The sequence below is a fragment of the Oryctolagus cuniculus genome, chromosome 4, assembly GCF_964237555.1.
Source record: "Oryctolagus cuniculus chromosome 4, mOryCun1.1, whole genome shotgun sequence".
In the NCBI taxonomy this organism is placed as follows: Eukaryota; Metazoa; Chordata; class Mammalia; order Lagomorpha; family Leporidae; genus Oryctolagus; species Oryctolagus cuniculus.
The window spans coordinates 150,265,433-150,285,026 of record NC_091435.1 but is presented as its reverse complement, the minus strand read 5'-3'; the positions used below and the strand labels follow the sequence as shown (position 1 = coordinate 150,285,026).

At 39.0% G+C, this 19,594-nt stretch overlaps 1 protein-coding gene and 1 pseudogene across 1 annotated transcript in view; both read right to left on the bottom strand.

Moving 5' to 3' along the window:
- The window catches only part of PIK3R4 (phosphoinositide-3-kinase regulatory subunit 4), a 68,989-nt gene that overhangs the window by 11,255 nt on the left and 38,140 nt on the right, over positions 1 to 19,594 (bottom strand). Inside the window, exons 9-15 of the mRNA XM_002716186.5 lie at positions 19,102 to 19,305; positions 12,113 to 12,314; positions 9,663 to 9,850; positions 8,792 to 9,002; positions 5,315 to 5,480; positions 4,268 to 4,432; positions 852 to 1,063 (exon numbers count right to left, since the gene is read on the bottom strand). Of these exons, the coding sequence (XP_002716232.1) occupies positions 852 to 1,063; positions 4,268 to 4,432; positions 5,315 to 5,480; positions 8,792 to 9,002; positions 9,663 to 9,850; positions 12,113 to 12,314; positions 19,102 to 19,305 (1,348 nt within the window). The remainder of the gene's footprint in view (positions 1 to 851; positions 1,064 to 4,267; positions 4,433 to 5,314; positions 5,481 to 8,791; positions 9,003 to 9,662; positions 9,851 to 12,112; positions 12,315 to 19,101; positions 19,306 to 19,594) is intronic.
- On the bottom strand, positions 10,747 to 10,874 carry LOC127482999 (5S ribosomal RNA; annotated as a pseudogene).

Here is a 19,594-nt window from a genome sequence, read left to right as displayed (position 1 = left end):
TGCAAATATTTACAGCAGGCTTACTAAGGAAAGCCAAACACTGGAGAATGGATGCATGCACACAATGTTGTCTATACAATGGAATATTACTCAACAATAAATAAATGCAAGGGCAGCTGCATCCCATAACTGGAGTACTGACAAAGAGGGTATTGGTGAGCGCATTGAAAAGGGTATTTAATGCAAGGAATATTGAGGACAATTTTTGAAGTAACAGAAATATTATTATCCTGACTATGAGGGGTCACACTAGTGTATACATTTTTTAATCATCAAATTAAATACTTAAACACCACCAACAACAACCAAAAGAAAGAAGCAAGCAAAATTGCAAGGCCTGTCTTCAGCCTGTGGGACTGAAACAGATAAGAAGGGGAGGAAGTAACCACTACTCAGCTCTTCTCCCACCCAGGCACTGTGATAGATGCTTTCACTTCATGACATCCTCAGAGCAGAACCTGGAGAGGACCAGCCCCATCTGAGGATGAGAATACTGAGACTCAGAGGAGTTAGGCAGCTTGCCTGAGGCTACTGGAATTTAAAACTGTGTCTGCCCAAACTGAAATGCTATTTTCCTTAAGTCAAGTCTGCTGCTTCCCTGGTGCAGACCAGTTCACTTAAGAACTAGGAGAAAGAAGAAACTGATCTGTGCCTTAAGACACTCTCAGATCTGATTTCACTCCTCCAGATCTGTTTTTTAATGAAAAAAATTAACACTGAAAATGATTATAACATAGTAATTAGGAAAAACAATAAAAAGAGAGGGGGAAAATCACCATTGAAGAAAAGGAAACAAACAACTTTCATGAGATGGCACCTGCATCCAGCCAGTGACTGGAACGCCAGCTTACCAATGCAGAGCCAGCACTGGTGGATATCCACAGCAAAAGAAGTGATGAGGCCTGACTTTAAGTCATGCTTTAACGTCCAGGCGTTGCTTGAAGACCTGAGGTCCCAGCCAACCAGAGAGCCATTCACGGTGGCGTAGGCGAGAACGGACTGTGCCCCTGAGTTGAAGTGATGCATGTCCACAACACAGCCGTCCTCCTTCTGATCCAGAATTCTAGAGAAACACTTTCAGTCACTGAAAGCAGAGCACTAGCCTCCATTTAAAATGAGTTTACACACTAACCATACTCAAAAATAAAAAACTATGTGACTCCATCAGGACAATGATAGTTAAGGCATCTTTTTTTTAATTTTTGAGACTTAAATTACAAAAACAGTAGACACGCCTCCCCCTGTGTTCACCTTACATAGCCACATAACTTAATTTATTGAAACTGAGATGTTAACCTTGGCACAATCCTAGTAATTACAGTACAGAGAAAATTCTGATTTTTTTTTTAACCAGTATCCTTTTACTGTACCAGGATCCAATCCAGGACACCGCATGGTACTGAGCTCCTTATTCTCCACCATAATCTCGTCTGTGACAGCTCCTCAAACTTTCTCACCCTAGTATTTTTGAAGACTACTGGTTATTCTGGATAATGTCCCCCAATTTGAGTCTGTCTAATGCTTCCTCATAATACTTAAGATTATGCCTCACTGGGAAGGGATACCACAGAAGTGACGGAACCTCAGCGCATATGAGGAGCACCAGACACCAGTCTGCGTTACTGGTAGAGTAACCTCAGTCATTTGGTTAGGTGGTGTCTGCTAGGATTCTCCGCTGTAACTCATTCTTCTCTTTATATGAATGTATTCTTGCACATATGCACATACCTACTCAAGCATCATGAATTCCTCTGAATGTCTCCAACTCCTGTCCAACACCAGAGTTCATTCTAGCCTTTGCCCTGCTCCTAATTTGTACACCTTCTTCCAAAAGTGAAAAACCCGGTTCCCAATAACAATACATTTTTAACTATATATTTACTGTGTTCAACCCAAGTATAAAAATAAATTAGTTCTGGCATTGTTAAACCACTCTCTTGTCAAAAACAAACAACTGGAATTTGACATTTGAGTTTTCACTTCTTTTTGTCATTAGCCTTGTAGTACCCAATTAAAAGCATGGTTTTCCACAGTTCTTAAGTTGGTTCCTTTGTTCTCTGTGGCCTTCAGTGTAATTACAGAACTTTCATTTGACAAGATTCACTTGTCACAGACTACATTCGAATTTCCCACCTACATTCTGGTTGATTTTTTTTTTTAATTTTATACACAGTAAAATCCACTGTTTTATGGAATACATTAAAGGGTGTATATATGACAAGCATATAGCCATGTATCTTCCACCACAGAACCACACAAAACTGTTCCACATCCTAGAATGCATTGTGTGCTGCCAGCCCACCTGTCATCAGTTTCTGCCCCTTATCCCTAACTGATGGCAACTCATCTGTTTTCCTCCAATTTTTTTCCTCAGCTCTTACCATTTTTCAACATAATAATTACACATATTTAGGGGGTCCTCCCTATAATTTTATGTCTACCAGAATGTCCTAATCAGAAACATAGCCTTATGGATCTAATCCTTTCAATAGTAATGCATACTTTAGATTCCCTAATGTTGTTGCATGAGTCAGCAACTCACTCCTTTCTATGCCGCTGTGTGGATGTAGCAGTTTTTGGTTTGTTTTTATTTTTCCCCAAGCTGAGATATTTTTTAAAACTAAAAAGAACAGGATAAAACATACTGGCTAGTCTCCCTGATTAGTATGTATCATGCTTTCACAGACTCCTGTAGTTTCATCTCTTAGATTAGGATCAGCAAACATTATTTGAAAGGAGAGAGCCAGTAAATATTTTAGGTTTTGTGAGTCTCATATATTCCTGTTGCACAGCCTTTATGTTGTTTATAGCTGTTTTGAGATGTAAACATCTTTCTTATTTTATGAACCATACAGCATGGCGTAGCTTGTGACTTCTATCTTAGCTAACAATTACATTACAAACATTCTGACTCTATTTCCCTTCAGTGGGATAATAAAAAATCCAAACACCAAATAAATGGTTCCTTCCACAAATCCTAATTATTAAGAGCCACACCAATAGCTGATACGACGCAATGAAACAGATGACTTACGACTGGGTTTCTCTGGAACACAGTATGATCAGGCAAATGAAATCTAAGCATCCTGGCATGGTCTCCCAATCTCGGTAATGTCTGTTTAAACACAGTAACACTGACAGCACCAAGTCCTGCTACTGAGAGAAAACTGCACAGAATGCACACCTCTGGGTATGGCCAGCCGGCAGTCATCCCATGGCATACTCTGCCAGTAGTTCATCTGCATGGGGCTAAATAGGTGTAACCCTACACAGCCACCCTCTGCGAAAATACATTTCAGAGAAGACTGGCAGGTAAAGATGCTGTTCAAATCTACTGAGGAAAATGGGTTGAAAATTCCATGTATTTTAAAATGCTAACACAAAATAAAAACAAATCCTTAGTGACCCAGGCAACATCCCTTTCTGCCTTAAGCTACCCAGTGGCCAGGAGTGATGGTCCATTAAACTCAAAGTCTCCTCAGTGCTTTCTTCCTGTGAGGCTACTTCCTCTGCCTGGCATGGCCTTCCCAACCTCTGTTTCCATGGCTAACTCACAAACACTCCCCCTGCCATCTTCTCTATCCAATGTGGCACATTACCACTCTGCGCTGAAAACTGTTCACCTGTGTATTTCTGACACTGGACTGCAGATTCTTACGGAACAAAACTTATTCTAGTTGTCTTTGGAATCCACAGGGTGTAACATGTCATCAAAAACCTGTTCTGCTTTGTCTTTAAACATCTTACCTTGTATGTGTTTAATCTGTAAGCAACCATTATAAGAAATGAAGAAAACTAAACTACTGAGAATTTGGTTTTAAAATGATCAGCAAATCAGCTCTACTCTACATTCCCATCAACACTGACAGTTTTAATGCCAAGTGACAGAATGCTAACATTTTAAGTGTTCTTAAATGAAGAACATCAGTGATTAAGTCGTACTTTTAATAGGGGAGATAGAATATACAACTAATAATTAGGTTATTCAGATTCCAGACTGGGACAAACCACATGTTCAAAGCTGCTCTTCAGACGTTTAGACAAATTTGCTGAAAACAAGATATATAGATACTGTCTTATTAAACTAATCACATGTGCTACTTTTACATTGGACGCACAGTTTTACTTACTTTCTGGGTTTCCAAAACCAAAAACGCACAACATTAGAGGCCCTCAGTTGGTCCAAACTACAGTGTAGGGATCCGGGAAAGCCAACTTCCCTTAGTGCACAAAGCACAAACTATAAAAGACGACGAGATACAGATACCTGTTTTGTAGAGGATGGATCTTAGGAGACTTGGGGAGCTTAGAAGCCTCAATTCCAAGAAGCTGGACAGCACCATTATCCGACGCCACAGCTAAGTAGTGGGAGCCCTGGCAGAATGTGAGTGTCTTCACTCGACCTCCACTTCGGCTGTATGTGAGAATAGACCTGAACAAAAGACAGAGTCACGAGGTTATCACTACTATCTATTAGTCCACATCAGTGAAATAATGATAATGAAATAGTATTTGTTTTCCTTAAGACAGTTGGCCCTTCAGTGTTTTTTATTTTTCCCTTGCTCATACTCCATCTAAGCCACTCAGCAAAGCTTATTGCTCTACAATCAAAGTGTACTCAGAATCTCATCATTTCTTGCTACCTCCTCTACTACCACCCAGGCTTATGCTATCATGTCTCTGCTACCGTTTCGGGCTTGCTCCTTCTCAGTCTACCTTCCACACACAGACAAAACAATTCTGTCGACATCTACCTAGGTCATGACTCTCTTCTGCTTGGGGTCCCCCGGGGCCCCTATCTCACTCAGAGTCCAAGTCAAGATCCTTTACAATTACTGCAAGGCCTTCTCTAACCTCGCTCCCCTTCCTGCCTCCTGCCTCCTCCATTCCAGCCACACAACTCTGCTGTTTCTCAAACGTACCTAAGGGCTTCTGAGTTTCCTGTTTCCTCCTCCAGAATGCTCTTCCACAACACATCCACATGGCTTTTTGTTAGAACTGTCTTCGAATGTCATCTTCTCTGAGGCATTTACTTTAAGTCGTACCCTATCCTACTCTCACTGCATTCCCTCTTCCTCTCTCCTGCTGTATGTTTCCCCACAACATTATTTTGCCATCTAACACAAGTGTATGTTTTACTATTCATACCTTTGGTTCTCACTTTTCACAGAAGGTAAGCTCCAAAGAAGAGGCTTTTGTCCATTTATTACTGTTGTATCATTGGCACCTAAAACAGTGCTCGTCAAAGAGTAAACACCCAATTAACTATGTGCTGATTCAAATGAATGACCTAGCCCATTCCTGAACACATTACCTTGTAGTGGTGGTCTTCCCCTCCATCTTCTGACTATTCCAGATTTTCACTGTGCCATCATTTGAACATGTTGCAAAGAGTGAGTGTTCATCAGAGACTCTAATTCGATTCACAGCAGATTTGTGTTCATGAAGATGTGCAACCAGTAGCCCTTTAGGACGCCACCCTAAGGAAAAGCGAAGGAGCTTATCTTAAACTGTAATCTACAAATACAATCTCTTCCATAACCCCAGCTACATCACCAAGAAATACCTTGAGAACAATCATACCAACTAAACAATTAAAAAGGTACCAATAGCTAGCCAATACACAGTGGTCATACTGGACCATGACAGATATTTACTGAGTAAAACTTCAAGACAGCAATTAAGTATTTCTCAAATAATGTTAGAAAGACTACCTGGAGTCCTTCTCCAGTATCTGAGAAGGCATAGCAGTCACCTGCTATCCCTGAAAATCTTGACCATTGACACTTCACAGAAAGAGGTAATGATTGCCTTAGCCTAGAGAAACTGGTATGAGGGAGGCCGCCTGCACACAAAAGTCTCAAAGACACAGCTCTACCATACCAGAAATATGTCACCTGGGGTGACTTATGTAAACTGTGAGCTTTCATTTCCTCAAATGCAAATGAGAAGCATACAACTTAATCTAAACTATACAAACATCAGGTATAAAAGAGGTTAATGTTATCCCCTTGCCTACACTAAAAAAAATATTGCTTGATTCCCTCTCTATCTACAATTATCTAATTTATCATGTTAATATAAGTTGTATTATAAATTACAGCCTGCAGGAGTTGTGGTACAGTGGGTTAAGGTACTGCTTGCAATCCTGTATCCCATACTGGAGTACCTATTCTGCTTCTGATTCACCTCCCTGCTAATGTTCCTGGGAAGATAGCAGAAAATGGTCTGAGTGCTTGGGCCCCTACCACAGACATGGGAGACACAGAGTTCCTTGCTCCCGGCTTAAGATTGGCCCTGACCTAGCTGTTACAGTCATTTGGGCAGTGAACTAGAGGACAGAAGATCTCCTTCCCTCCCTCCCTCTCCCTCACCCCCTCCCTTCCTCTCTCTGTCACTCTTGGCTTTCAAATAAATCTAAATAAACAAGTAACAGCTACAGAACATTCATGGACTTTCTAGTACTTTATGACATCTATAACCTTCTATGTTATATACATTCTTTTGTGTATGATTAATTTTCTCTAATGAATTCCCCAAGGCCAGAAACCATGTCTTACCCTCCCCTAAATCATTTGCAGTACCTAGCATAGGTCTTGCTATAACTATTTCCTATGTCTAATGAATAACCTTTGATTTTAAGTATAACATTCGTAGTATTTAATAATATTCTATTTTAAAATAAAACAGAAAGTTATGCTGAAGATCATGCTGTACTGGGTATCAGCATTGTGCCTAACTGTGTGATGTCATTTTAGAAAATACTTCTTTTAACAACAACAACAAAGTAAAACCAAGACCACTGCCAAGTCTGGCTTACTCTAAGATAAAAAACAAAATGTCTCCCTTTCAGTCTCTAGCTCACATTGTATGAACAATAGCTGGATGTGATTTTAAAGGAGGATATGCTGGATTTCAACGTGATCAACAATACTTTGTCATGAAGTCTAGATAACCTAGAAGAGAGGGTTAAACATTTTCCTCTAGAATCAATTTCACACAACTCAAGTGTGAAAATAAAAAAAAATCAAGAGCCCAACAGCCCCTGTACATTTCTTGAATCACAAAATTTGATACGTTTACTATGATTACTGAATAAAATGTATAACTTCACTTCAGTATAAAATGTCACTTACAAACACAGAGTCTATCATAAAATAAAGTGGAGAGTTTGTCAACTTTTTTTCTGTTTTTTAAAGCAGGACTGGCAAATAATATTGACATATTACAGACATCTTACACATTCCAGGATATTTATTTTCATGAGAACACTTCTGTGACTAGAAATCCCGTCCATCACTTAGCATCTTTAAATCAATTACCTCCACTAGCACTTTCCCATGGCCACATTCAAAGGCCCATGGGAATTCATGTGCTTTTCAAGTTTTATATTTTTAAAAGCACATTACACATTTCTTCTTAGAGAGCTTTCAAATTAGTTTTATTACCAAAATTTAAATATATAAACTTAATTAAACATCTTTTTAAAAACTATAAACCTGGTATCAATGACTAGCTCTGCCACAACACTCAGCAAAGCTGTTAACAGGGAAACAAAATTTTCATCTGAAGTATCTCTAAATTTCTCTATAATCTTCTCAGAACAAAGGATTGTTTCTCCAATTTTTTTTTTTTTTTTTTTTTTTTTACTATCGTTTTTTGGAAGAGTTACAGAGGAGAGGCAGAGAGAGAGAGAAAGAGAGAGATTGATCTTCCTTCCCTCAAATGGCTGCAGCAGTCAGGACTGGGCCAGAGCCAGAATGAAGCCAGGAGCCAGGAGCTTCATCTGGGTCTCCCACACGGGTTCAGGGATCCAAGGACTTAGGCCAGCTTACATTCTTCCCCAGGTGCATTAGCATGGAGCGTATTGGAAGTGGAACAGCCTGGAAGCAAACCAGCACCCATATGGGATGCTGGTCCTGCAGGCAGTGGCTTTACCTGCTCCATCACAGCACCAGCCCCTCTTCAAGATTTTATACTGGGGACCAGCGCCAGTGCATAGCAGGTAAAAACTGCCGCCTGCGGTGCTGACATCCCATATGGGCGCCAGTTCGAGTCCTGGCTGCTCCACTTCTGATCCAGCTCTCTGCTACAGCCTGGGAAAGCAGAAGAGGATGGCCCAAGTCTTCAGGCCCCTGCACACACATTGGAGACCTGGAAGAAGCTCCTGGCTCCTGGCTTCAGATCAATCCAGTTCTGGCTGTTGCAGTCATCTGGGGAGTGAACCAGTGGATGGAAGACCTCTTCCTCTTTCTCTTTCTCTCTCTCTGCCTCTGCCTCTCTGTACCCCTGCCTTTCAAATAATCAATCTTTAAAAATAAACAAAATTTTACATTGATACTTTCTACAGTGGTGGGGTTATAGATGATTTTGTTTTCTTTTTAAAAGCAGCCATTATTTTCTAAACTTTCTTTCTCTTAGAGAATATTAAAAGATGTATGTCAAACTGTCTAGATATCTAAAGGAGTTTATTCCAAGGAGCTGGCATTCAATGAGGAAGTGGAATAACAATAAGGAGATATAACCTAGTACACAAATGGAGAAAAAGCACAGACAAGCTAAATTATTCAGTGACTCAACTAAGCAGGACAGTGCAAATTGTCCCTAGAGCTAAAATGATTCAAACTCCACAAATAACAAGATTTCTCACTTTTTCCTTCTTCCCTGGGCCTCCTAGGTGACAGTTTTACCCTCAATTCTTTCGTCTAGGAGGTAAGTGCATGTTCCCTCCATTAGATCCCAGGCTCGGCAGCGAGGCCAGAACACCACTGTCCCTCAGCGGAGCTCTCACCAGGTGGGGGGGGTTTGCTCTCCCACTCGGCATTTTCCATCATCTGCTTCGCTATCCTCTCAGCATTGCACTGCTCCCGCTTCTGCTGTATGAGCTGCTGAAGCTCAGTTTTACACGTTGTGATCCGAATCTGATAGGTAGATGGCAAAATTGTACTACTTAAAACCTGTATTACTGGTTTTTTATTCTGGACATTTGTCACTTCTGCAATCTGTAACACAAATAGAATTATAGGTATTTATAAGAAACATATATATGAAGATTAAAAAGATAAAAAATCCGTATGTTCTATCCAGCTTTTTGTCCTTATTAATATACCAAATTTAAAATCCACATAACAAAATGACATTTTTCCAGTGAAAATTTAGTTAAAAGGAAGTTTAATCACAAACACTGCATTTCCAAATCTCTCTACTTTATAAAATATGGTTGACCAGGAAAGACTTGCCTTAAGTTGGCAACTTATTTCAAATACATCAAAATCATCATGACGTTTATCACAAACACAGCAAACTTGAGACGTTTTCCCAGAAGTATTTCTGCTGTTTTACAGACACAACTATGTTATCTTAGAGGAGGAACAAAAAAGATTTAAAAGGTTCACTGCAGCCTAACTGTAATCGCAGTTCATAATCATGTTTTCAACCCACAATTTTATATTTTTATTGGCAAGTACTCCAGAATGAAATTACTGGTAACCAGATTTCTCCCAGCTATAAAATTTAAGATAAATCTGTCTTAAAAAGAAATATGTCCTCCGCAAAGGAAGTCATCATGTTGATTTCTCTAGTACAGTACACAGTCTTAAACAACCAAAACAGCAGAATGGGATTCAAAGACATGAGAAGGACTGCTGCCTGGGTGGTAGTACCTGTGGAGAAGTAGACAAAGGGACACAAAGGCCAGCAGAGGACTCAGAACGTGGAGGCTTCCCAGCCTGAATCACCTCCTGGTCACTCGCCTTAGGCAGTGCCTGTGAGATTGTCGGTGGTTCCAGTGACCCAAACATGCTTTTCCATTCTTCATTTACATTTGAGTCTTGTTTTACATGTTTTCTAGCTATGAAAAAATATTCAAAATGGTCAGTCTCAAGGTAGATTTTTAAATCAGTATGCACATATGCTTTTACTGCTTGATGGGATGGAGGCAGCAATGGACTTCACATCCTATTTGTTCCTGAGGAGCTCTAACCCATTCATATCTATGTATCAACTCACTAATTCTCACTTCATTTCTAGGGCAGACGAAACAGATGTGCTTTCAATGGTGTTACTCATTAGACTTGACTCCTACTTTCCCAAGGCTAGCTCAATTTCAAGTAACTGAAGAACCAACAATAAAAATAACTTTTTCAAATGTCATTGACCACACTGCTAAATATTATCTATTTCCAGGACAGATATGCAGGCAATACAAAGATACATCCATACGTACATAAATACACAGGAAAAACCAACTGCTACATAGCTACCTCTTGACTACAGATAAGAAACCTTAACTTTGATTACAAAATGTGTTTAAGTAACACCAAGTCCTAGCGTTACCAAAGTAAAACATGAACTGTTACCATAATTCCAATAGGCTGATGGACAGTTCTCCAATTTTGTAAACCTCATAATCTGATGACATACTGTCACATTATTTTGCAAAAACAATATACAGTGTCTTATAACTTACTTTTCCCCATAACTAACCTCAAACATTTAAACAAACATTTAAACTAATGAACATTTAAATACCTTTTTTGTTTTTAGAACACTCACTCATACATTTATACATATTTTTTCAATTGCCTATCAGTGTTTGCTTATGATAAATTTCCAGGACTGAACAGTTAAACCAAACAGTAAAGACAATTTTAAATTACAGTGTCAAATATAATGTCAAATATAATGTCAAACTGCCTTCTATAAAGAATATGATCAATTTATAATCTCACCAATAGTGCACGAAAATGCCTACTACTCCACATCCTTGCCTTAGTCTATGCTAATCTCCCATCCAAGTACTAACCAGGCCCAACCCTGCTTAGCTTCCGAGATCAGATGAGATCGGGCGCGTTCAGGGTGGTATGGTCGTAGACCTATGCTAATCTCATAGGAAGCAAATGGCATCTCATTGTTTTTTACATTTATTTATTTATTTATTTATTTATTTGAAAGTCAGATTTACAGAGAAAAAGGAAGAGACAGAGACACAGAGAGAGAGATCTTCCATCAGCTGGTTCACTCCCTAAATGGCCGCAATGGCCAGGGCTGGGCCAGGTATTGTGATATAGTGAGTAAAGCCACCATCTGTGACACCAGCATCCCATATGTGCACCAGTTTCAATCCTGGCTGCTCCACTACTGCTCCAGCACCTACTAACGGCCTGGGAAAAGAAGCAGAAGGTGGCCCAGGCACCTGGGCTGCTCCACTGCCAATCCAGCTCCTACTAATGGCCTGGGAAAAACAGCAGAAGATGGCCCAAGTACCAGGCCCTGGACCCATGTGGGAGACCCGGAAGAAGCTCCTGACTCCTGGCTTCAGTCTGGCCCAATCCTAGCAATTGTGGCCATTTGGGGAGTGAACCAATGGATGAAGATCTCTGTCTCTCCCTCTCTCTCTCTCAGTAACTCTTTCAAATAAATAAATAAATCCTAATAAAAAATAATAAAGTTATAATCTTTATATTAAATATGGCCATTAAAAGTTTATTTAAAATATAATTAATAGCATCCCTCAAAATTTGATGCTAGCACGTACTTAGCAATGAATATATCCACAAAAAGGATATACATGAGATCTTTTTACAAACTTCATACAATCAATGGCAAAGGCACGAGAGCTAACAGATCCAAGTCTTGAGACTTCAAATGGCTACTGCTTCAAGTCGCCACTCTTTTGTCTTTCACTGTTACATCAAGACCATTCTTTTAATTCACAGGGAATTACCTAGTAACAACAAATTAGAAGTATTTTTCTCATTTATATAGACTACTGGCTTTGGGTTGGAAGTTACAGGTTGAAAAACAAGCAATTTATCTTCAATCATGTTTCTCCAAAGACAACATGGTTTTTACTATAAGAACAGAGCTCAGAAATTTGCTTTGACACATAAAGAGCTGGGATTTTGGCAGCTTATCTAGTCTGTTAACAGTCAGTTCACTTTGCCACTTTTCTTCTCTAAAATCTCCCTACTGAGTAATGGAGTCATTATATTAAGAATATTTTCCATCTGAAAAATGGGATTTTTAATTTTATTATTATTAATCAGCTAAAAACCAGTCACAAGAAATGTTAATAATTACAAGCTGAATACACAAAAACAAATGTACTAACCTCGCTTGTCATCTGGTTCTTGTTTGGCTTTAACAAGATCAACTTGTCTCCCAGTTATTCCTAAGGCTGCTAAGTCAATTACACCTTTCTGACTACTATCGTGAAGATGGCTCTGGTCCACTAGATTGGCCTTGGCCTTGTTAGATTTCATCATAAAGTCCTTCAGTGCCAGAAGTTTGTCTTCCTCTTCTTCTGTCATTCCCTAAAACCAAAATAATCCACATGTTTTAAGTTATTTTCATAAGACAGACCAGAGTGATCGATTGAAGAGTCACCCCATCCAATATAAAATTCAGAGTCAGAATGGGAAAATGATGCAAGCAACGCAAAAGAAAAAACAAGTACCAACACAGAACAACATGTCACTACCCAAATCTACCAGCACATTCTACTGGGGGCACTTTCTACTTTGTATCTTGATTTTTATCTTTCTTCCTAAATGGCAGCATTCAAATATAAATCATCTTTTAAATGTGCAAAGAACTTAACATAATAGCTGAAATTTAGTATCTTTAATATATAATGAATAAACATTTAGTATCTAAACAAAACATCTGAACATACAATATTAAGCAAGTGGGAGTATACAAATATCAACCTTGCTCCCAGTTGTGTTCAGAATATTAGAGACTGTATGTACAGGTATTCTGTGATCTTTAAAATGTTCTGCACAACTCGGAAGCTGACAGGAACACTGGCTGAACTGCAAAGTAAGCAACACACCAAGTAGCATATCCTGACTCCAGGATAATGGCTAGTGTTAGACTGCCTAGGTTCAAATTCCAGCCCCATGTGTGATCTTGGGCAAGTTATCCAATTTTTCTATACCTCTATGTATTTATCTAGAAAATGAAGATAATTATTAACACTCACCTTTAAGTGAAATTCTAATGTGTCAATGCAATCTAAGACACTAACACTTGAAACTGACAGACAATAAACACTAAATAATTCATCTAAATAATTCACAATGCAACTTAAATATTCTGGTAAATGTGGCAGTTCTACATTTTCTTCTTTCCAACCATCCACAGAACCCTCTAGTACATCTTTATTATGCAAATGAATAAAAACATTCATTTAATAAAATGGCAATGCCTCTGAGGCCTCAATGTAGAATCTCATTAGAGTTTAAAGGACTATCCACAATTCACAGGCGCAGTATGACACAATACAACTCTTGGAAACCAGAAAGCTAAAAAATATTACATAAAATCGCACCAAAGCATGATAATCACAGAGGGATTCTTGACTAAATTTTCCCCAATATTAACCAAGATTCTTGGTTTATCTTCACCTTTCTTACTAAATTTACTTAAGTAGAGTATTTTACAGCCATAGTAACAGTTCTTCTCTTTTTGTCAGTCCAAGTTCTAGTCCACAAAAGAGAGGGGTACAGTAAGGCTCACAGATACTCAGTACTGGTACATGCTGCAACCATGAAACCTTAAGGCCAGTGAAAAGAAGCCAGATACAAACAGCCAGAGCTTGTGCAGCTCCACTTTCACAAAATGTCCAGAATAAGCAAATCCACAGAAACAGAAAGTGGATTAGTGGCTATCATACACTAGGGGAACAGGAAGAAAAAGGTTCTTTTTAGGGTGATGAAAATGTTCTGGAATTTAATGGTAATGATGGTTGTCAACTTCATTAATGTACTCACAACCAATGAACTGCATACTCTGAAAGAATGATTTGGGGATGGGCACTTGGCCTAGCAGTTTAAGACACCTGTTAGGAGGATAGTAAGGCCAGCGCCGCAGCTCACTAGGCTAATCCTCCACCTTGCGGTGCCGGCACACTGGGTTCTAGTCCCGGTCAGGGCGCCGGATTCTGTCCCGGTTGCCCCTCTTCCAGGCCAGCTCTCTGCTGTGGCCAGGGAGTGCAGTGGAGGATGGCCCAAGTCCTTGGACCCTGCACCCCATAGAAGACCAGGATAAGTACCTGGCTCCTGCCATTGGATCAGCACAGTGCGCCGGCTGCAGCGCGTCGGCCGCAGCGGCCATTGGAGGGTGAACCAACGGCAAAGGAAGACCTTTCTCTCTGTCTCTCTCTCTCACTGTCCACTCTGCCTGTCAAAAAAAAGAAAAAAAAAAAAAAAAGGAAGATAGTAACCCCCCATCAGAGTGCCTGAACCCAACTTGTGTCTCTGGCTCCTGATTCCAGCTGTCTGTCACCCACAGGTGAGACCCAGTATGAGCTGCAGCTCACAGCTTTGGGCCACAGCCATTATAGCATCCGGGAATGAAACCCAAATGGGAGTATGTTGGCTCACTCTCGCTCCCTGTCTGCCTGTCTCTTCCTGCTGTCTCTCTCTTTTTGCCTCTCAAATTTTTTTTAAAGAATGTATTTTATGGTATGCAAATTATACTCAATAAAAAAATTAGGAATACATCACCAAAAAAAAAAAAAACACACAGATAAGAGCACTGTAAGAAAGAAAATGTACAGGAAATCAGCACATGTTCTTCGTGAACTTAAATATAAAAATACTAAAGAGCTTCAGCAAACCTAATTCAATGTAGAAATGCCTTATAATTATTTGTTACATATTTTATACTAATTATGTATTAAATAATTGCATTTGTAGATAAATAGGACAAGACTGTATTTATTCCAAATATCCAGGAGAAAAAGGTGGAAAAATGAGAATCAGTCAATGTATTTCACCACATGAGAAAAACTATACAATGATCTCCCATATAGAAAAGGCACCTTTTAAAAAAAAGTTAACATTATTTCCTAAAAATCTTCTTCATGTCCCAAAAAAAGGAATTTCTTCAATCTGATAAGACTAGACAACGCAACTAACAGCAAACATCACACTAAATAGTAACATGTTGAGTGTTTTACCTCTGAGATGAAAAACAAATATGCCCACTACCACCATTCCTTTAACCCTACTGCAAAAATCCTTTCTACTAATATTTGGCCAAGGGAGAAAAGGTATCCAGATTAGGAAAAAAGATAAAACTGTTACAACTTACATGATATAACTGGCAATATTCAAAAGAAATATACAAATTACTAGAACTAATAACTTTTGTGAGGTTTCTGGATAAAAAGTACTTAAAGAATTTTTTTAAAGATTTTATTTATTTTATTTATTTACTTGGGAGTTACAGAGAGAGACAAAAGAAAGGTCTTCCATCCACTGGTTCACTTCCCAAACAGCCCCAACAGCCAGAGATGGGCGATCTGAAGTCAGGAGCCAGGAGCTTCTTCCAGGCCTCCCATGCGGGTGCAGGTGCCCAAACCAGCACCCATATCGCATTTCTGCACTGCAGGTGGAGGTTTAGCCCACTGCGCCACAGCACTAGGCCTGATTTAAAGAATTTCTTACACCAGCTACAAACAGAAAATAATTTTTAATATACAAATTTCTACAGCATTGTAAAAAATCAAACACCTAGGACCAGCCCTGTGGGTCAAGTGGGTCAAGCTCCAATGCCAGAATCCCATGAGCACTGGTTCAAATCTTAGTTGCTCCACCTTCGATCCAGCTATTAATGCACCTGGGAAACCTGTGGAAGATGGACCAAATATTTGGGCCCCTGCCACCCATGAGGGAGACCAAGATAAAGCTCTTGGCTCCTGGCTTTAGCCTGACCCAGCCCTGGCCATCATGGCCACCTGGGGAGTGAACCAGTGGATGACAGATCTTTCTCGTTCCCTGTAACTCTTCCTTTCAAACAAATGAATAACTCTTCAAAAAAAAACAAACACCCAAAATATTTATAATAAAAGATGTATAGAATTCCATAAAGTAAACCATAAAATATTACTGAGGTAAATTAAAGAAAAATCAATAAAATGTAAACATATACCATGTTTATAACTGTAAGAATCAATATTGTAAAGACATCAATCCTCTCTTACAGGTTCAAAACAATCTCAACCAACACAGCCAACACATTTTTTGGTATAAAATGACAAGCTGATTTGAAAAAACAATCCTATGGGAGTGTAAAGGATCAAGGAGAGGTAAGAAAAAACTTGAAAAAGAAAAAAATAAGCTATATTTATTCTACCAGAGATCAAGACTAAGAAATTGCACCACTTGTATCAAATCAATCTGTTTCTGGTCATGATGGAGAAACAGGGACCAGGTTTAACTTTCCCCCTTTAAACAACTTCAAGGGGAAGGCAGTGAGCTAGCAGTTACATTGTCTGTATCACATATTAGTGCCTGGGTTTGAGCCCCAGCTCTGCTCCCAATTCCAGCTTCCTGCCAAAAAGCACCACAGGAGGCAGCAAGTGATGCCTCAGGTGGCTGGGTCCCTGCTACTCTCGTGGAAAACCAGGATTGAGTTTTTGGCTCCTGGCTCTCGCCTCGATCAGTCCCAGTTGTTACAGGCATTTGGAGAGTGAAGCAGCTTTCTTTTTTTCTGTCTCTCTCAGTCTCCCTGTCTTTCAAATAAATAAAACTGTACAAATAAGTAAATAAGCAAATTTAAAACTGGTCAAAAAAACATGAAATACTTTCCAGAGACGAAAAAACAGTCGGCACATGGCTAGGATTCCTAAGATGAAGATGAGTCCTACGACTGTCCCAGCCTACAGTTCCCAGGTCCTGGCACAAAGAGAAGGAACGTAAGCAGAGTACAACAGGCTGAATTCACGGCACTAATCAGAGTTCAAGAAAACCACAAAGGCTGAACTTGCAGAGCAGAGAAATGAAGAAGGATATGCAGAGAGGTGAGAACTTTAGAGAGTTACAGCGGAGGGGTCTCAGGTCATTGACTGAACATTAAACTCATTGTATATCAAAAAACTGAAGTTGGTGTTTTTCTGCTACTGCTTCTTCTGAAGTCCACAAATGTTCTGGCTTGCTCTCCCTTCTACAAGCAGCACCTGTCCCTAGAACAGTGTATCATCTCCGAACCCTAACAGTTTGCAAAATTTGCTGTACGTTTCCTCATCAGGAATAACACAAAGGACAATTTGTTCCTGTTTTCCAAGCAGACAAATGAAAGGATAAATAAAGACAAAGGAATAAACCAAGCACCAAAATTGCACAGCAACATGAGTTTGTGTTTTGGTGATTTTTATCATGGCACAGTGAGTGCAGCATGGTAAAAGCACTTGGGAGAAGAACAGCAAGAAGCAGACAGCAAAAGAGCTATGGGAAGCACTCCTCCCATTCCCTCCTTTTACCATGGAAATAGCAATAGCTGCACCTTGACAAGAGGAAAAGAAAGAACTTAGGGCTAGGTTAGCTCCATAACTTAAAATAAAAAGCAATCCTCAGGATACAGGCTTTTAATTTGATTTATGGATTGGCAGGGCAAAAAAAAAAATGTATATGTGTGTGTGTATATATATATGTCACAAAAAAGTGTATATGTATGTGTGTGTGTGCATATATATGTATATTTGTGATATACACATATCACAAATCCAAGCCTGAAGAGACATTTAGGCTGGTATGAATTTTGTGGCCATTAAGATCCTTCTTGTAATGATTACTGACTCAAGAGAAACAACAGAAAAATGTGATTCACAATCCAATTTCCTATAAGTTGCCTTCTAAAACATAAAATACATCTAATGCATAAGACAAGGTTAAAAGAAAACCCAAAAGAAAATGCTCTTTGGAAATTCAAGTCACATCAAAGAAGTCCTGGAGAATATAGGAAACAGAACCATTGTCCTTGAAGACAGATTAGAAACAGCCTCAGCCTCCAGGCAAACTTAGATCTAAAAAACCCAAAATGGTTATTGACCAGTTTCCCACGGGAGCCTATTCCAGTGTTCAATCCCCAAACCAAGTCCGGGCATCACACAGCCCTGGGTACTCAGTGACAAGCACAATACATGAAAAGATTGACATCGCAAAACTGATAAAATTCTCTCTCCCGCACTGAATGCATCTTCTCATCTTTTCTTTTTAGGCAAGCGATGTCTGAAAAGCATTCTCTTTACAAAACATTGTGCAGAATTAAATACAATCATTGAACTTGTCCCTCAGTATTTGCTCATGGAGCACATATTCTGCAATCGTATTATGTATTTCTAGCCATTTTTATTCCTATCTGGATTTCTCTACATGTCCCTTATAAAGCAGCAGGCTGAATCTCAGCAGTTTAGTATTTCTAGAGAGGTCTTACCAAGGTAAAGTGCAATAGGAAGATTCATACTTCTAACACGGCTTATTAATTGATCCAAATTCACAGCCTTTTAAGATACAGCAGTAAAATGCTTGCCTATTCCATCTAAGATGCATTATAAATGTAAGCTATTTCAGCGCCTCACATGCAGTGAGAATTCTCAACGTGGACTGAAATGAACAAGGGTTCTCCTATGCTGCATCTATATTTTTGCAACATTTCTGCTACATAAATTTCATTATATTTTTAATGAAATATATAATTGAATCATTATTTAAATCTAAGGCTATTTGTACACTGTTACGCTCGTTTATTTAGCCAGTAATCACAAAAGAAACTTAATACATTTTATCTAACTTCTTACTTAGCTCAACACAAGGCCTCATCATATTCTAATATGAATTTGCTTTGGGATTTAAGCAAAGATGTGATGTTTGTCCAATTTTTTGTTATGATAAAACCTATTCAATAAAAATATTTTTAAGGCATTTTGCCTACTGGGTTAAGATGCTGCTTGGGAAGACCACATCCTATATTAGCATGTCTGGGTTCAACTCCTTGCTCTACTCCTAATTCTAGCTTCCTACTAATGCACACCATGGAAGGCAGCAGGAAACAGCTCAAATACTTGGGTTCCTACCACCCTTGTGGGAGGCCTGGATTGAGTTCTTGGTCCCTGCTTAGGATTGGCCCAGCTCTGGCTGTTGCTGGCCAACTAGGACGTGAACCAGCAGATGAGAGATCTCTATATCTCTGTCTCTTTGCCTTTCAAACAAACAAAGCAAATAAAAATTCAAAAAAATTTAATAACTAAATGGATGCTTCATTATTTTTATGAAATCTGCATTTAAATATAAGATTTCAGAAAAGCAGTATGACCTGTGATAGAAGTTTCTTTAGAAGCTGTGCGATGGCAGGATCCTCTGGCGGAGGGCAGTCAGGAAGAGACCCATTTCGTTTCTTCTGACGCATGTGAAGATGTCTGAACAAGCTAGTAATATCTTTAGACCTCAACGCATAATCAAATATAGAACGGCTTACTGGCTCTTTTAAGACACTGAGCAGAACAAGTTTTCTTTCAATCTATATTAGAAAAATAAAAAGTATCAGCCAAAAATACATTCTAGTACAGTTATTTGCAAGTTAACTATAACCATCCTGTGAAAACTTAACATAAACACTTTCTAAGGAAATGAGATATATCATCTAAAATTTTTCAGAAGAAAAAATTTTAAATGAGGTATTTTTTATTTTTCATTGTTAGCACGAGAATACACATCTGTTTCTAGCATAATGAAGACTAATAATAAAAACACATGCCAGAAAATTTTAGAAAATGAAAAAGAGCCTTTTCTAGATCCCAATATGTCAG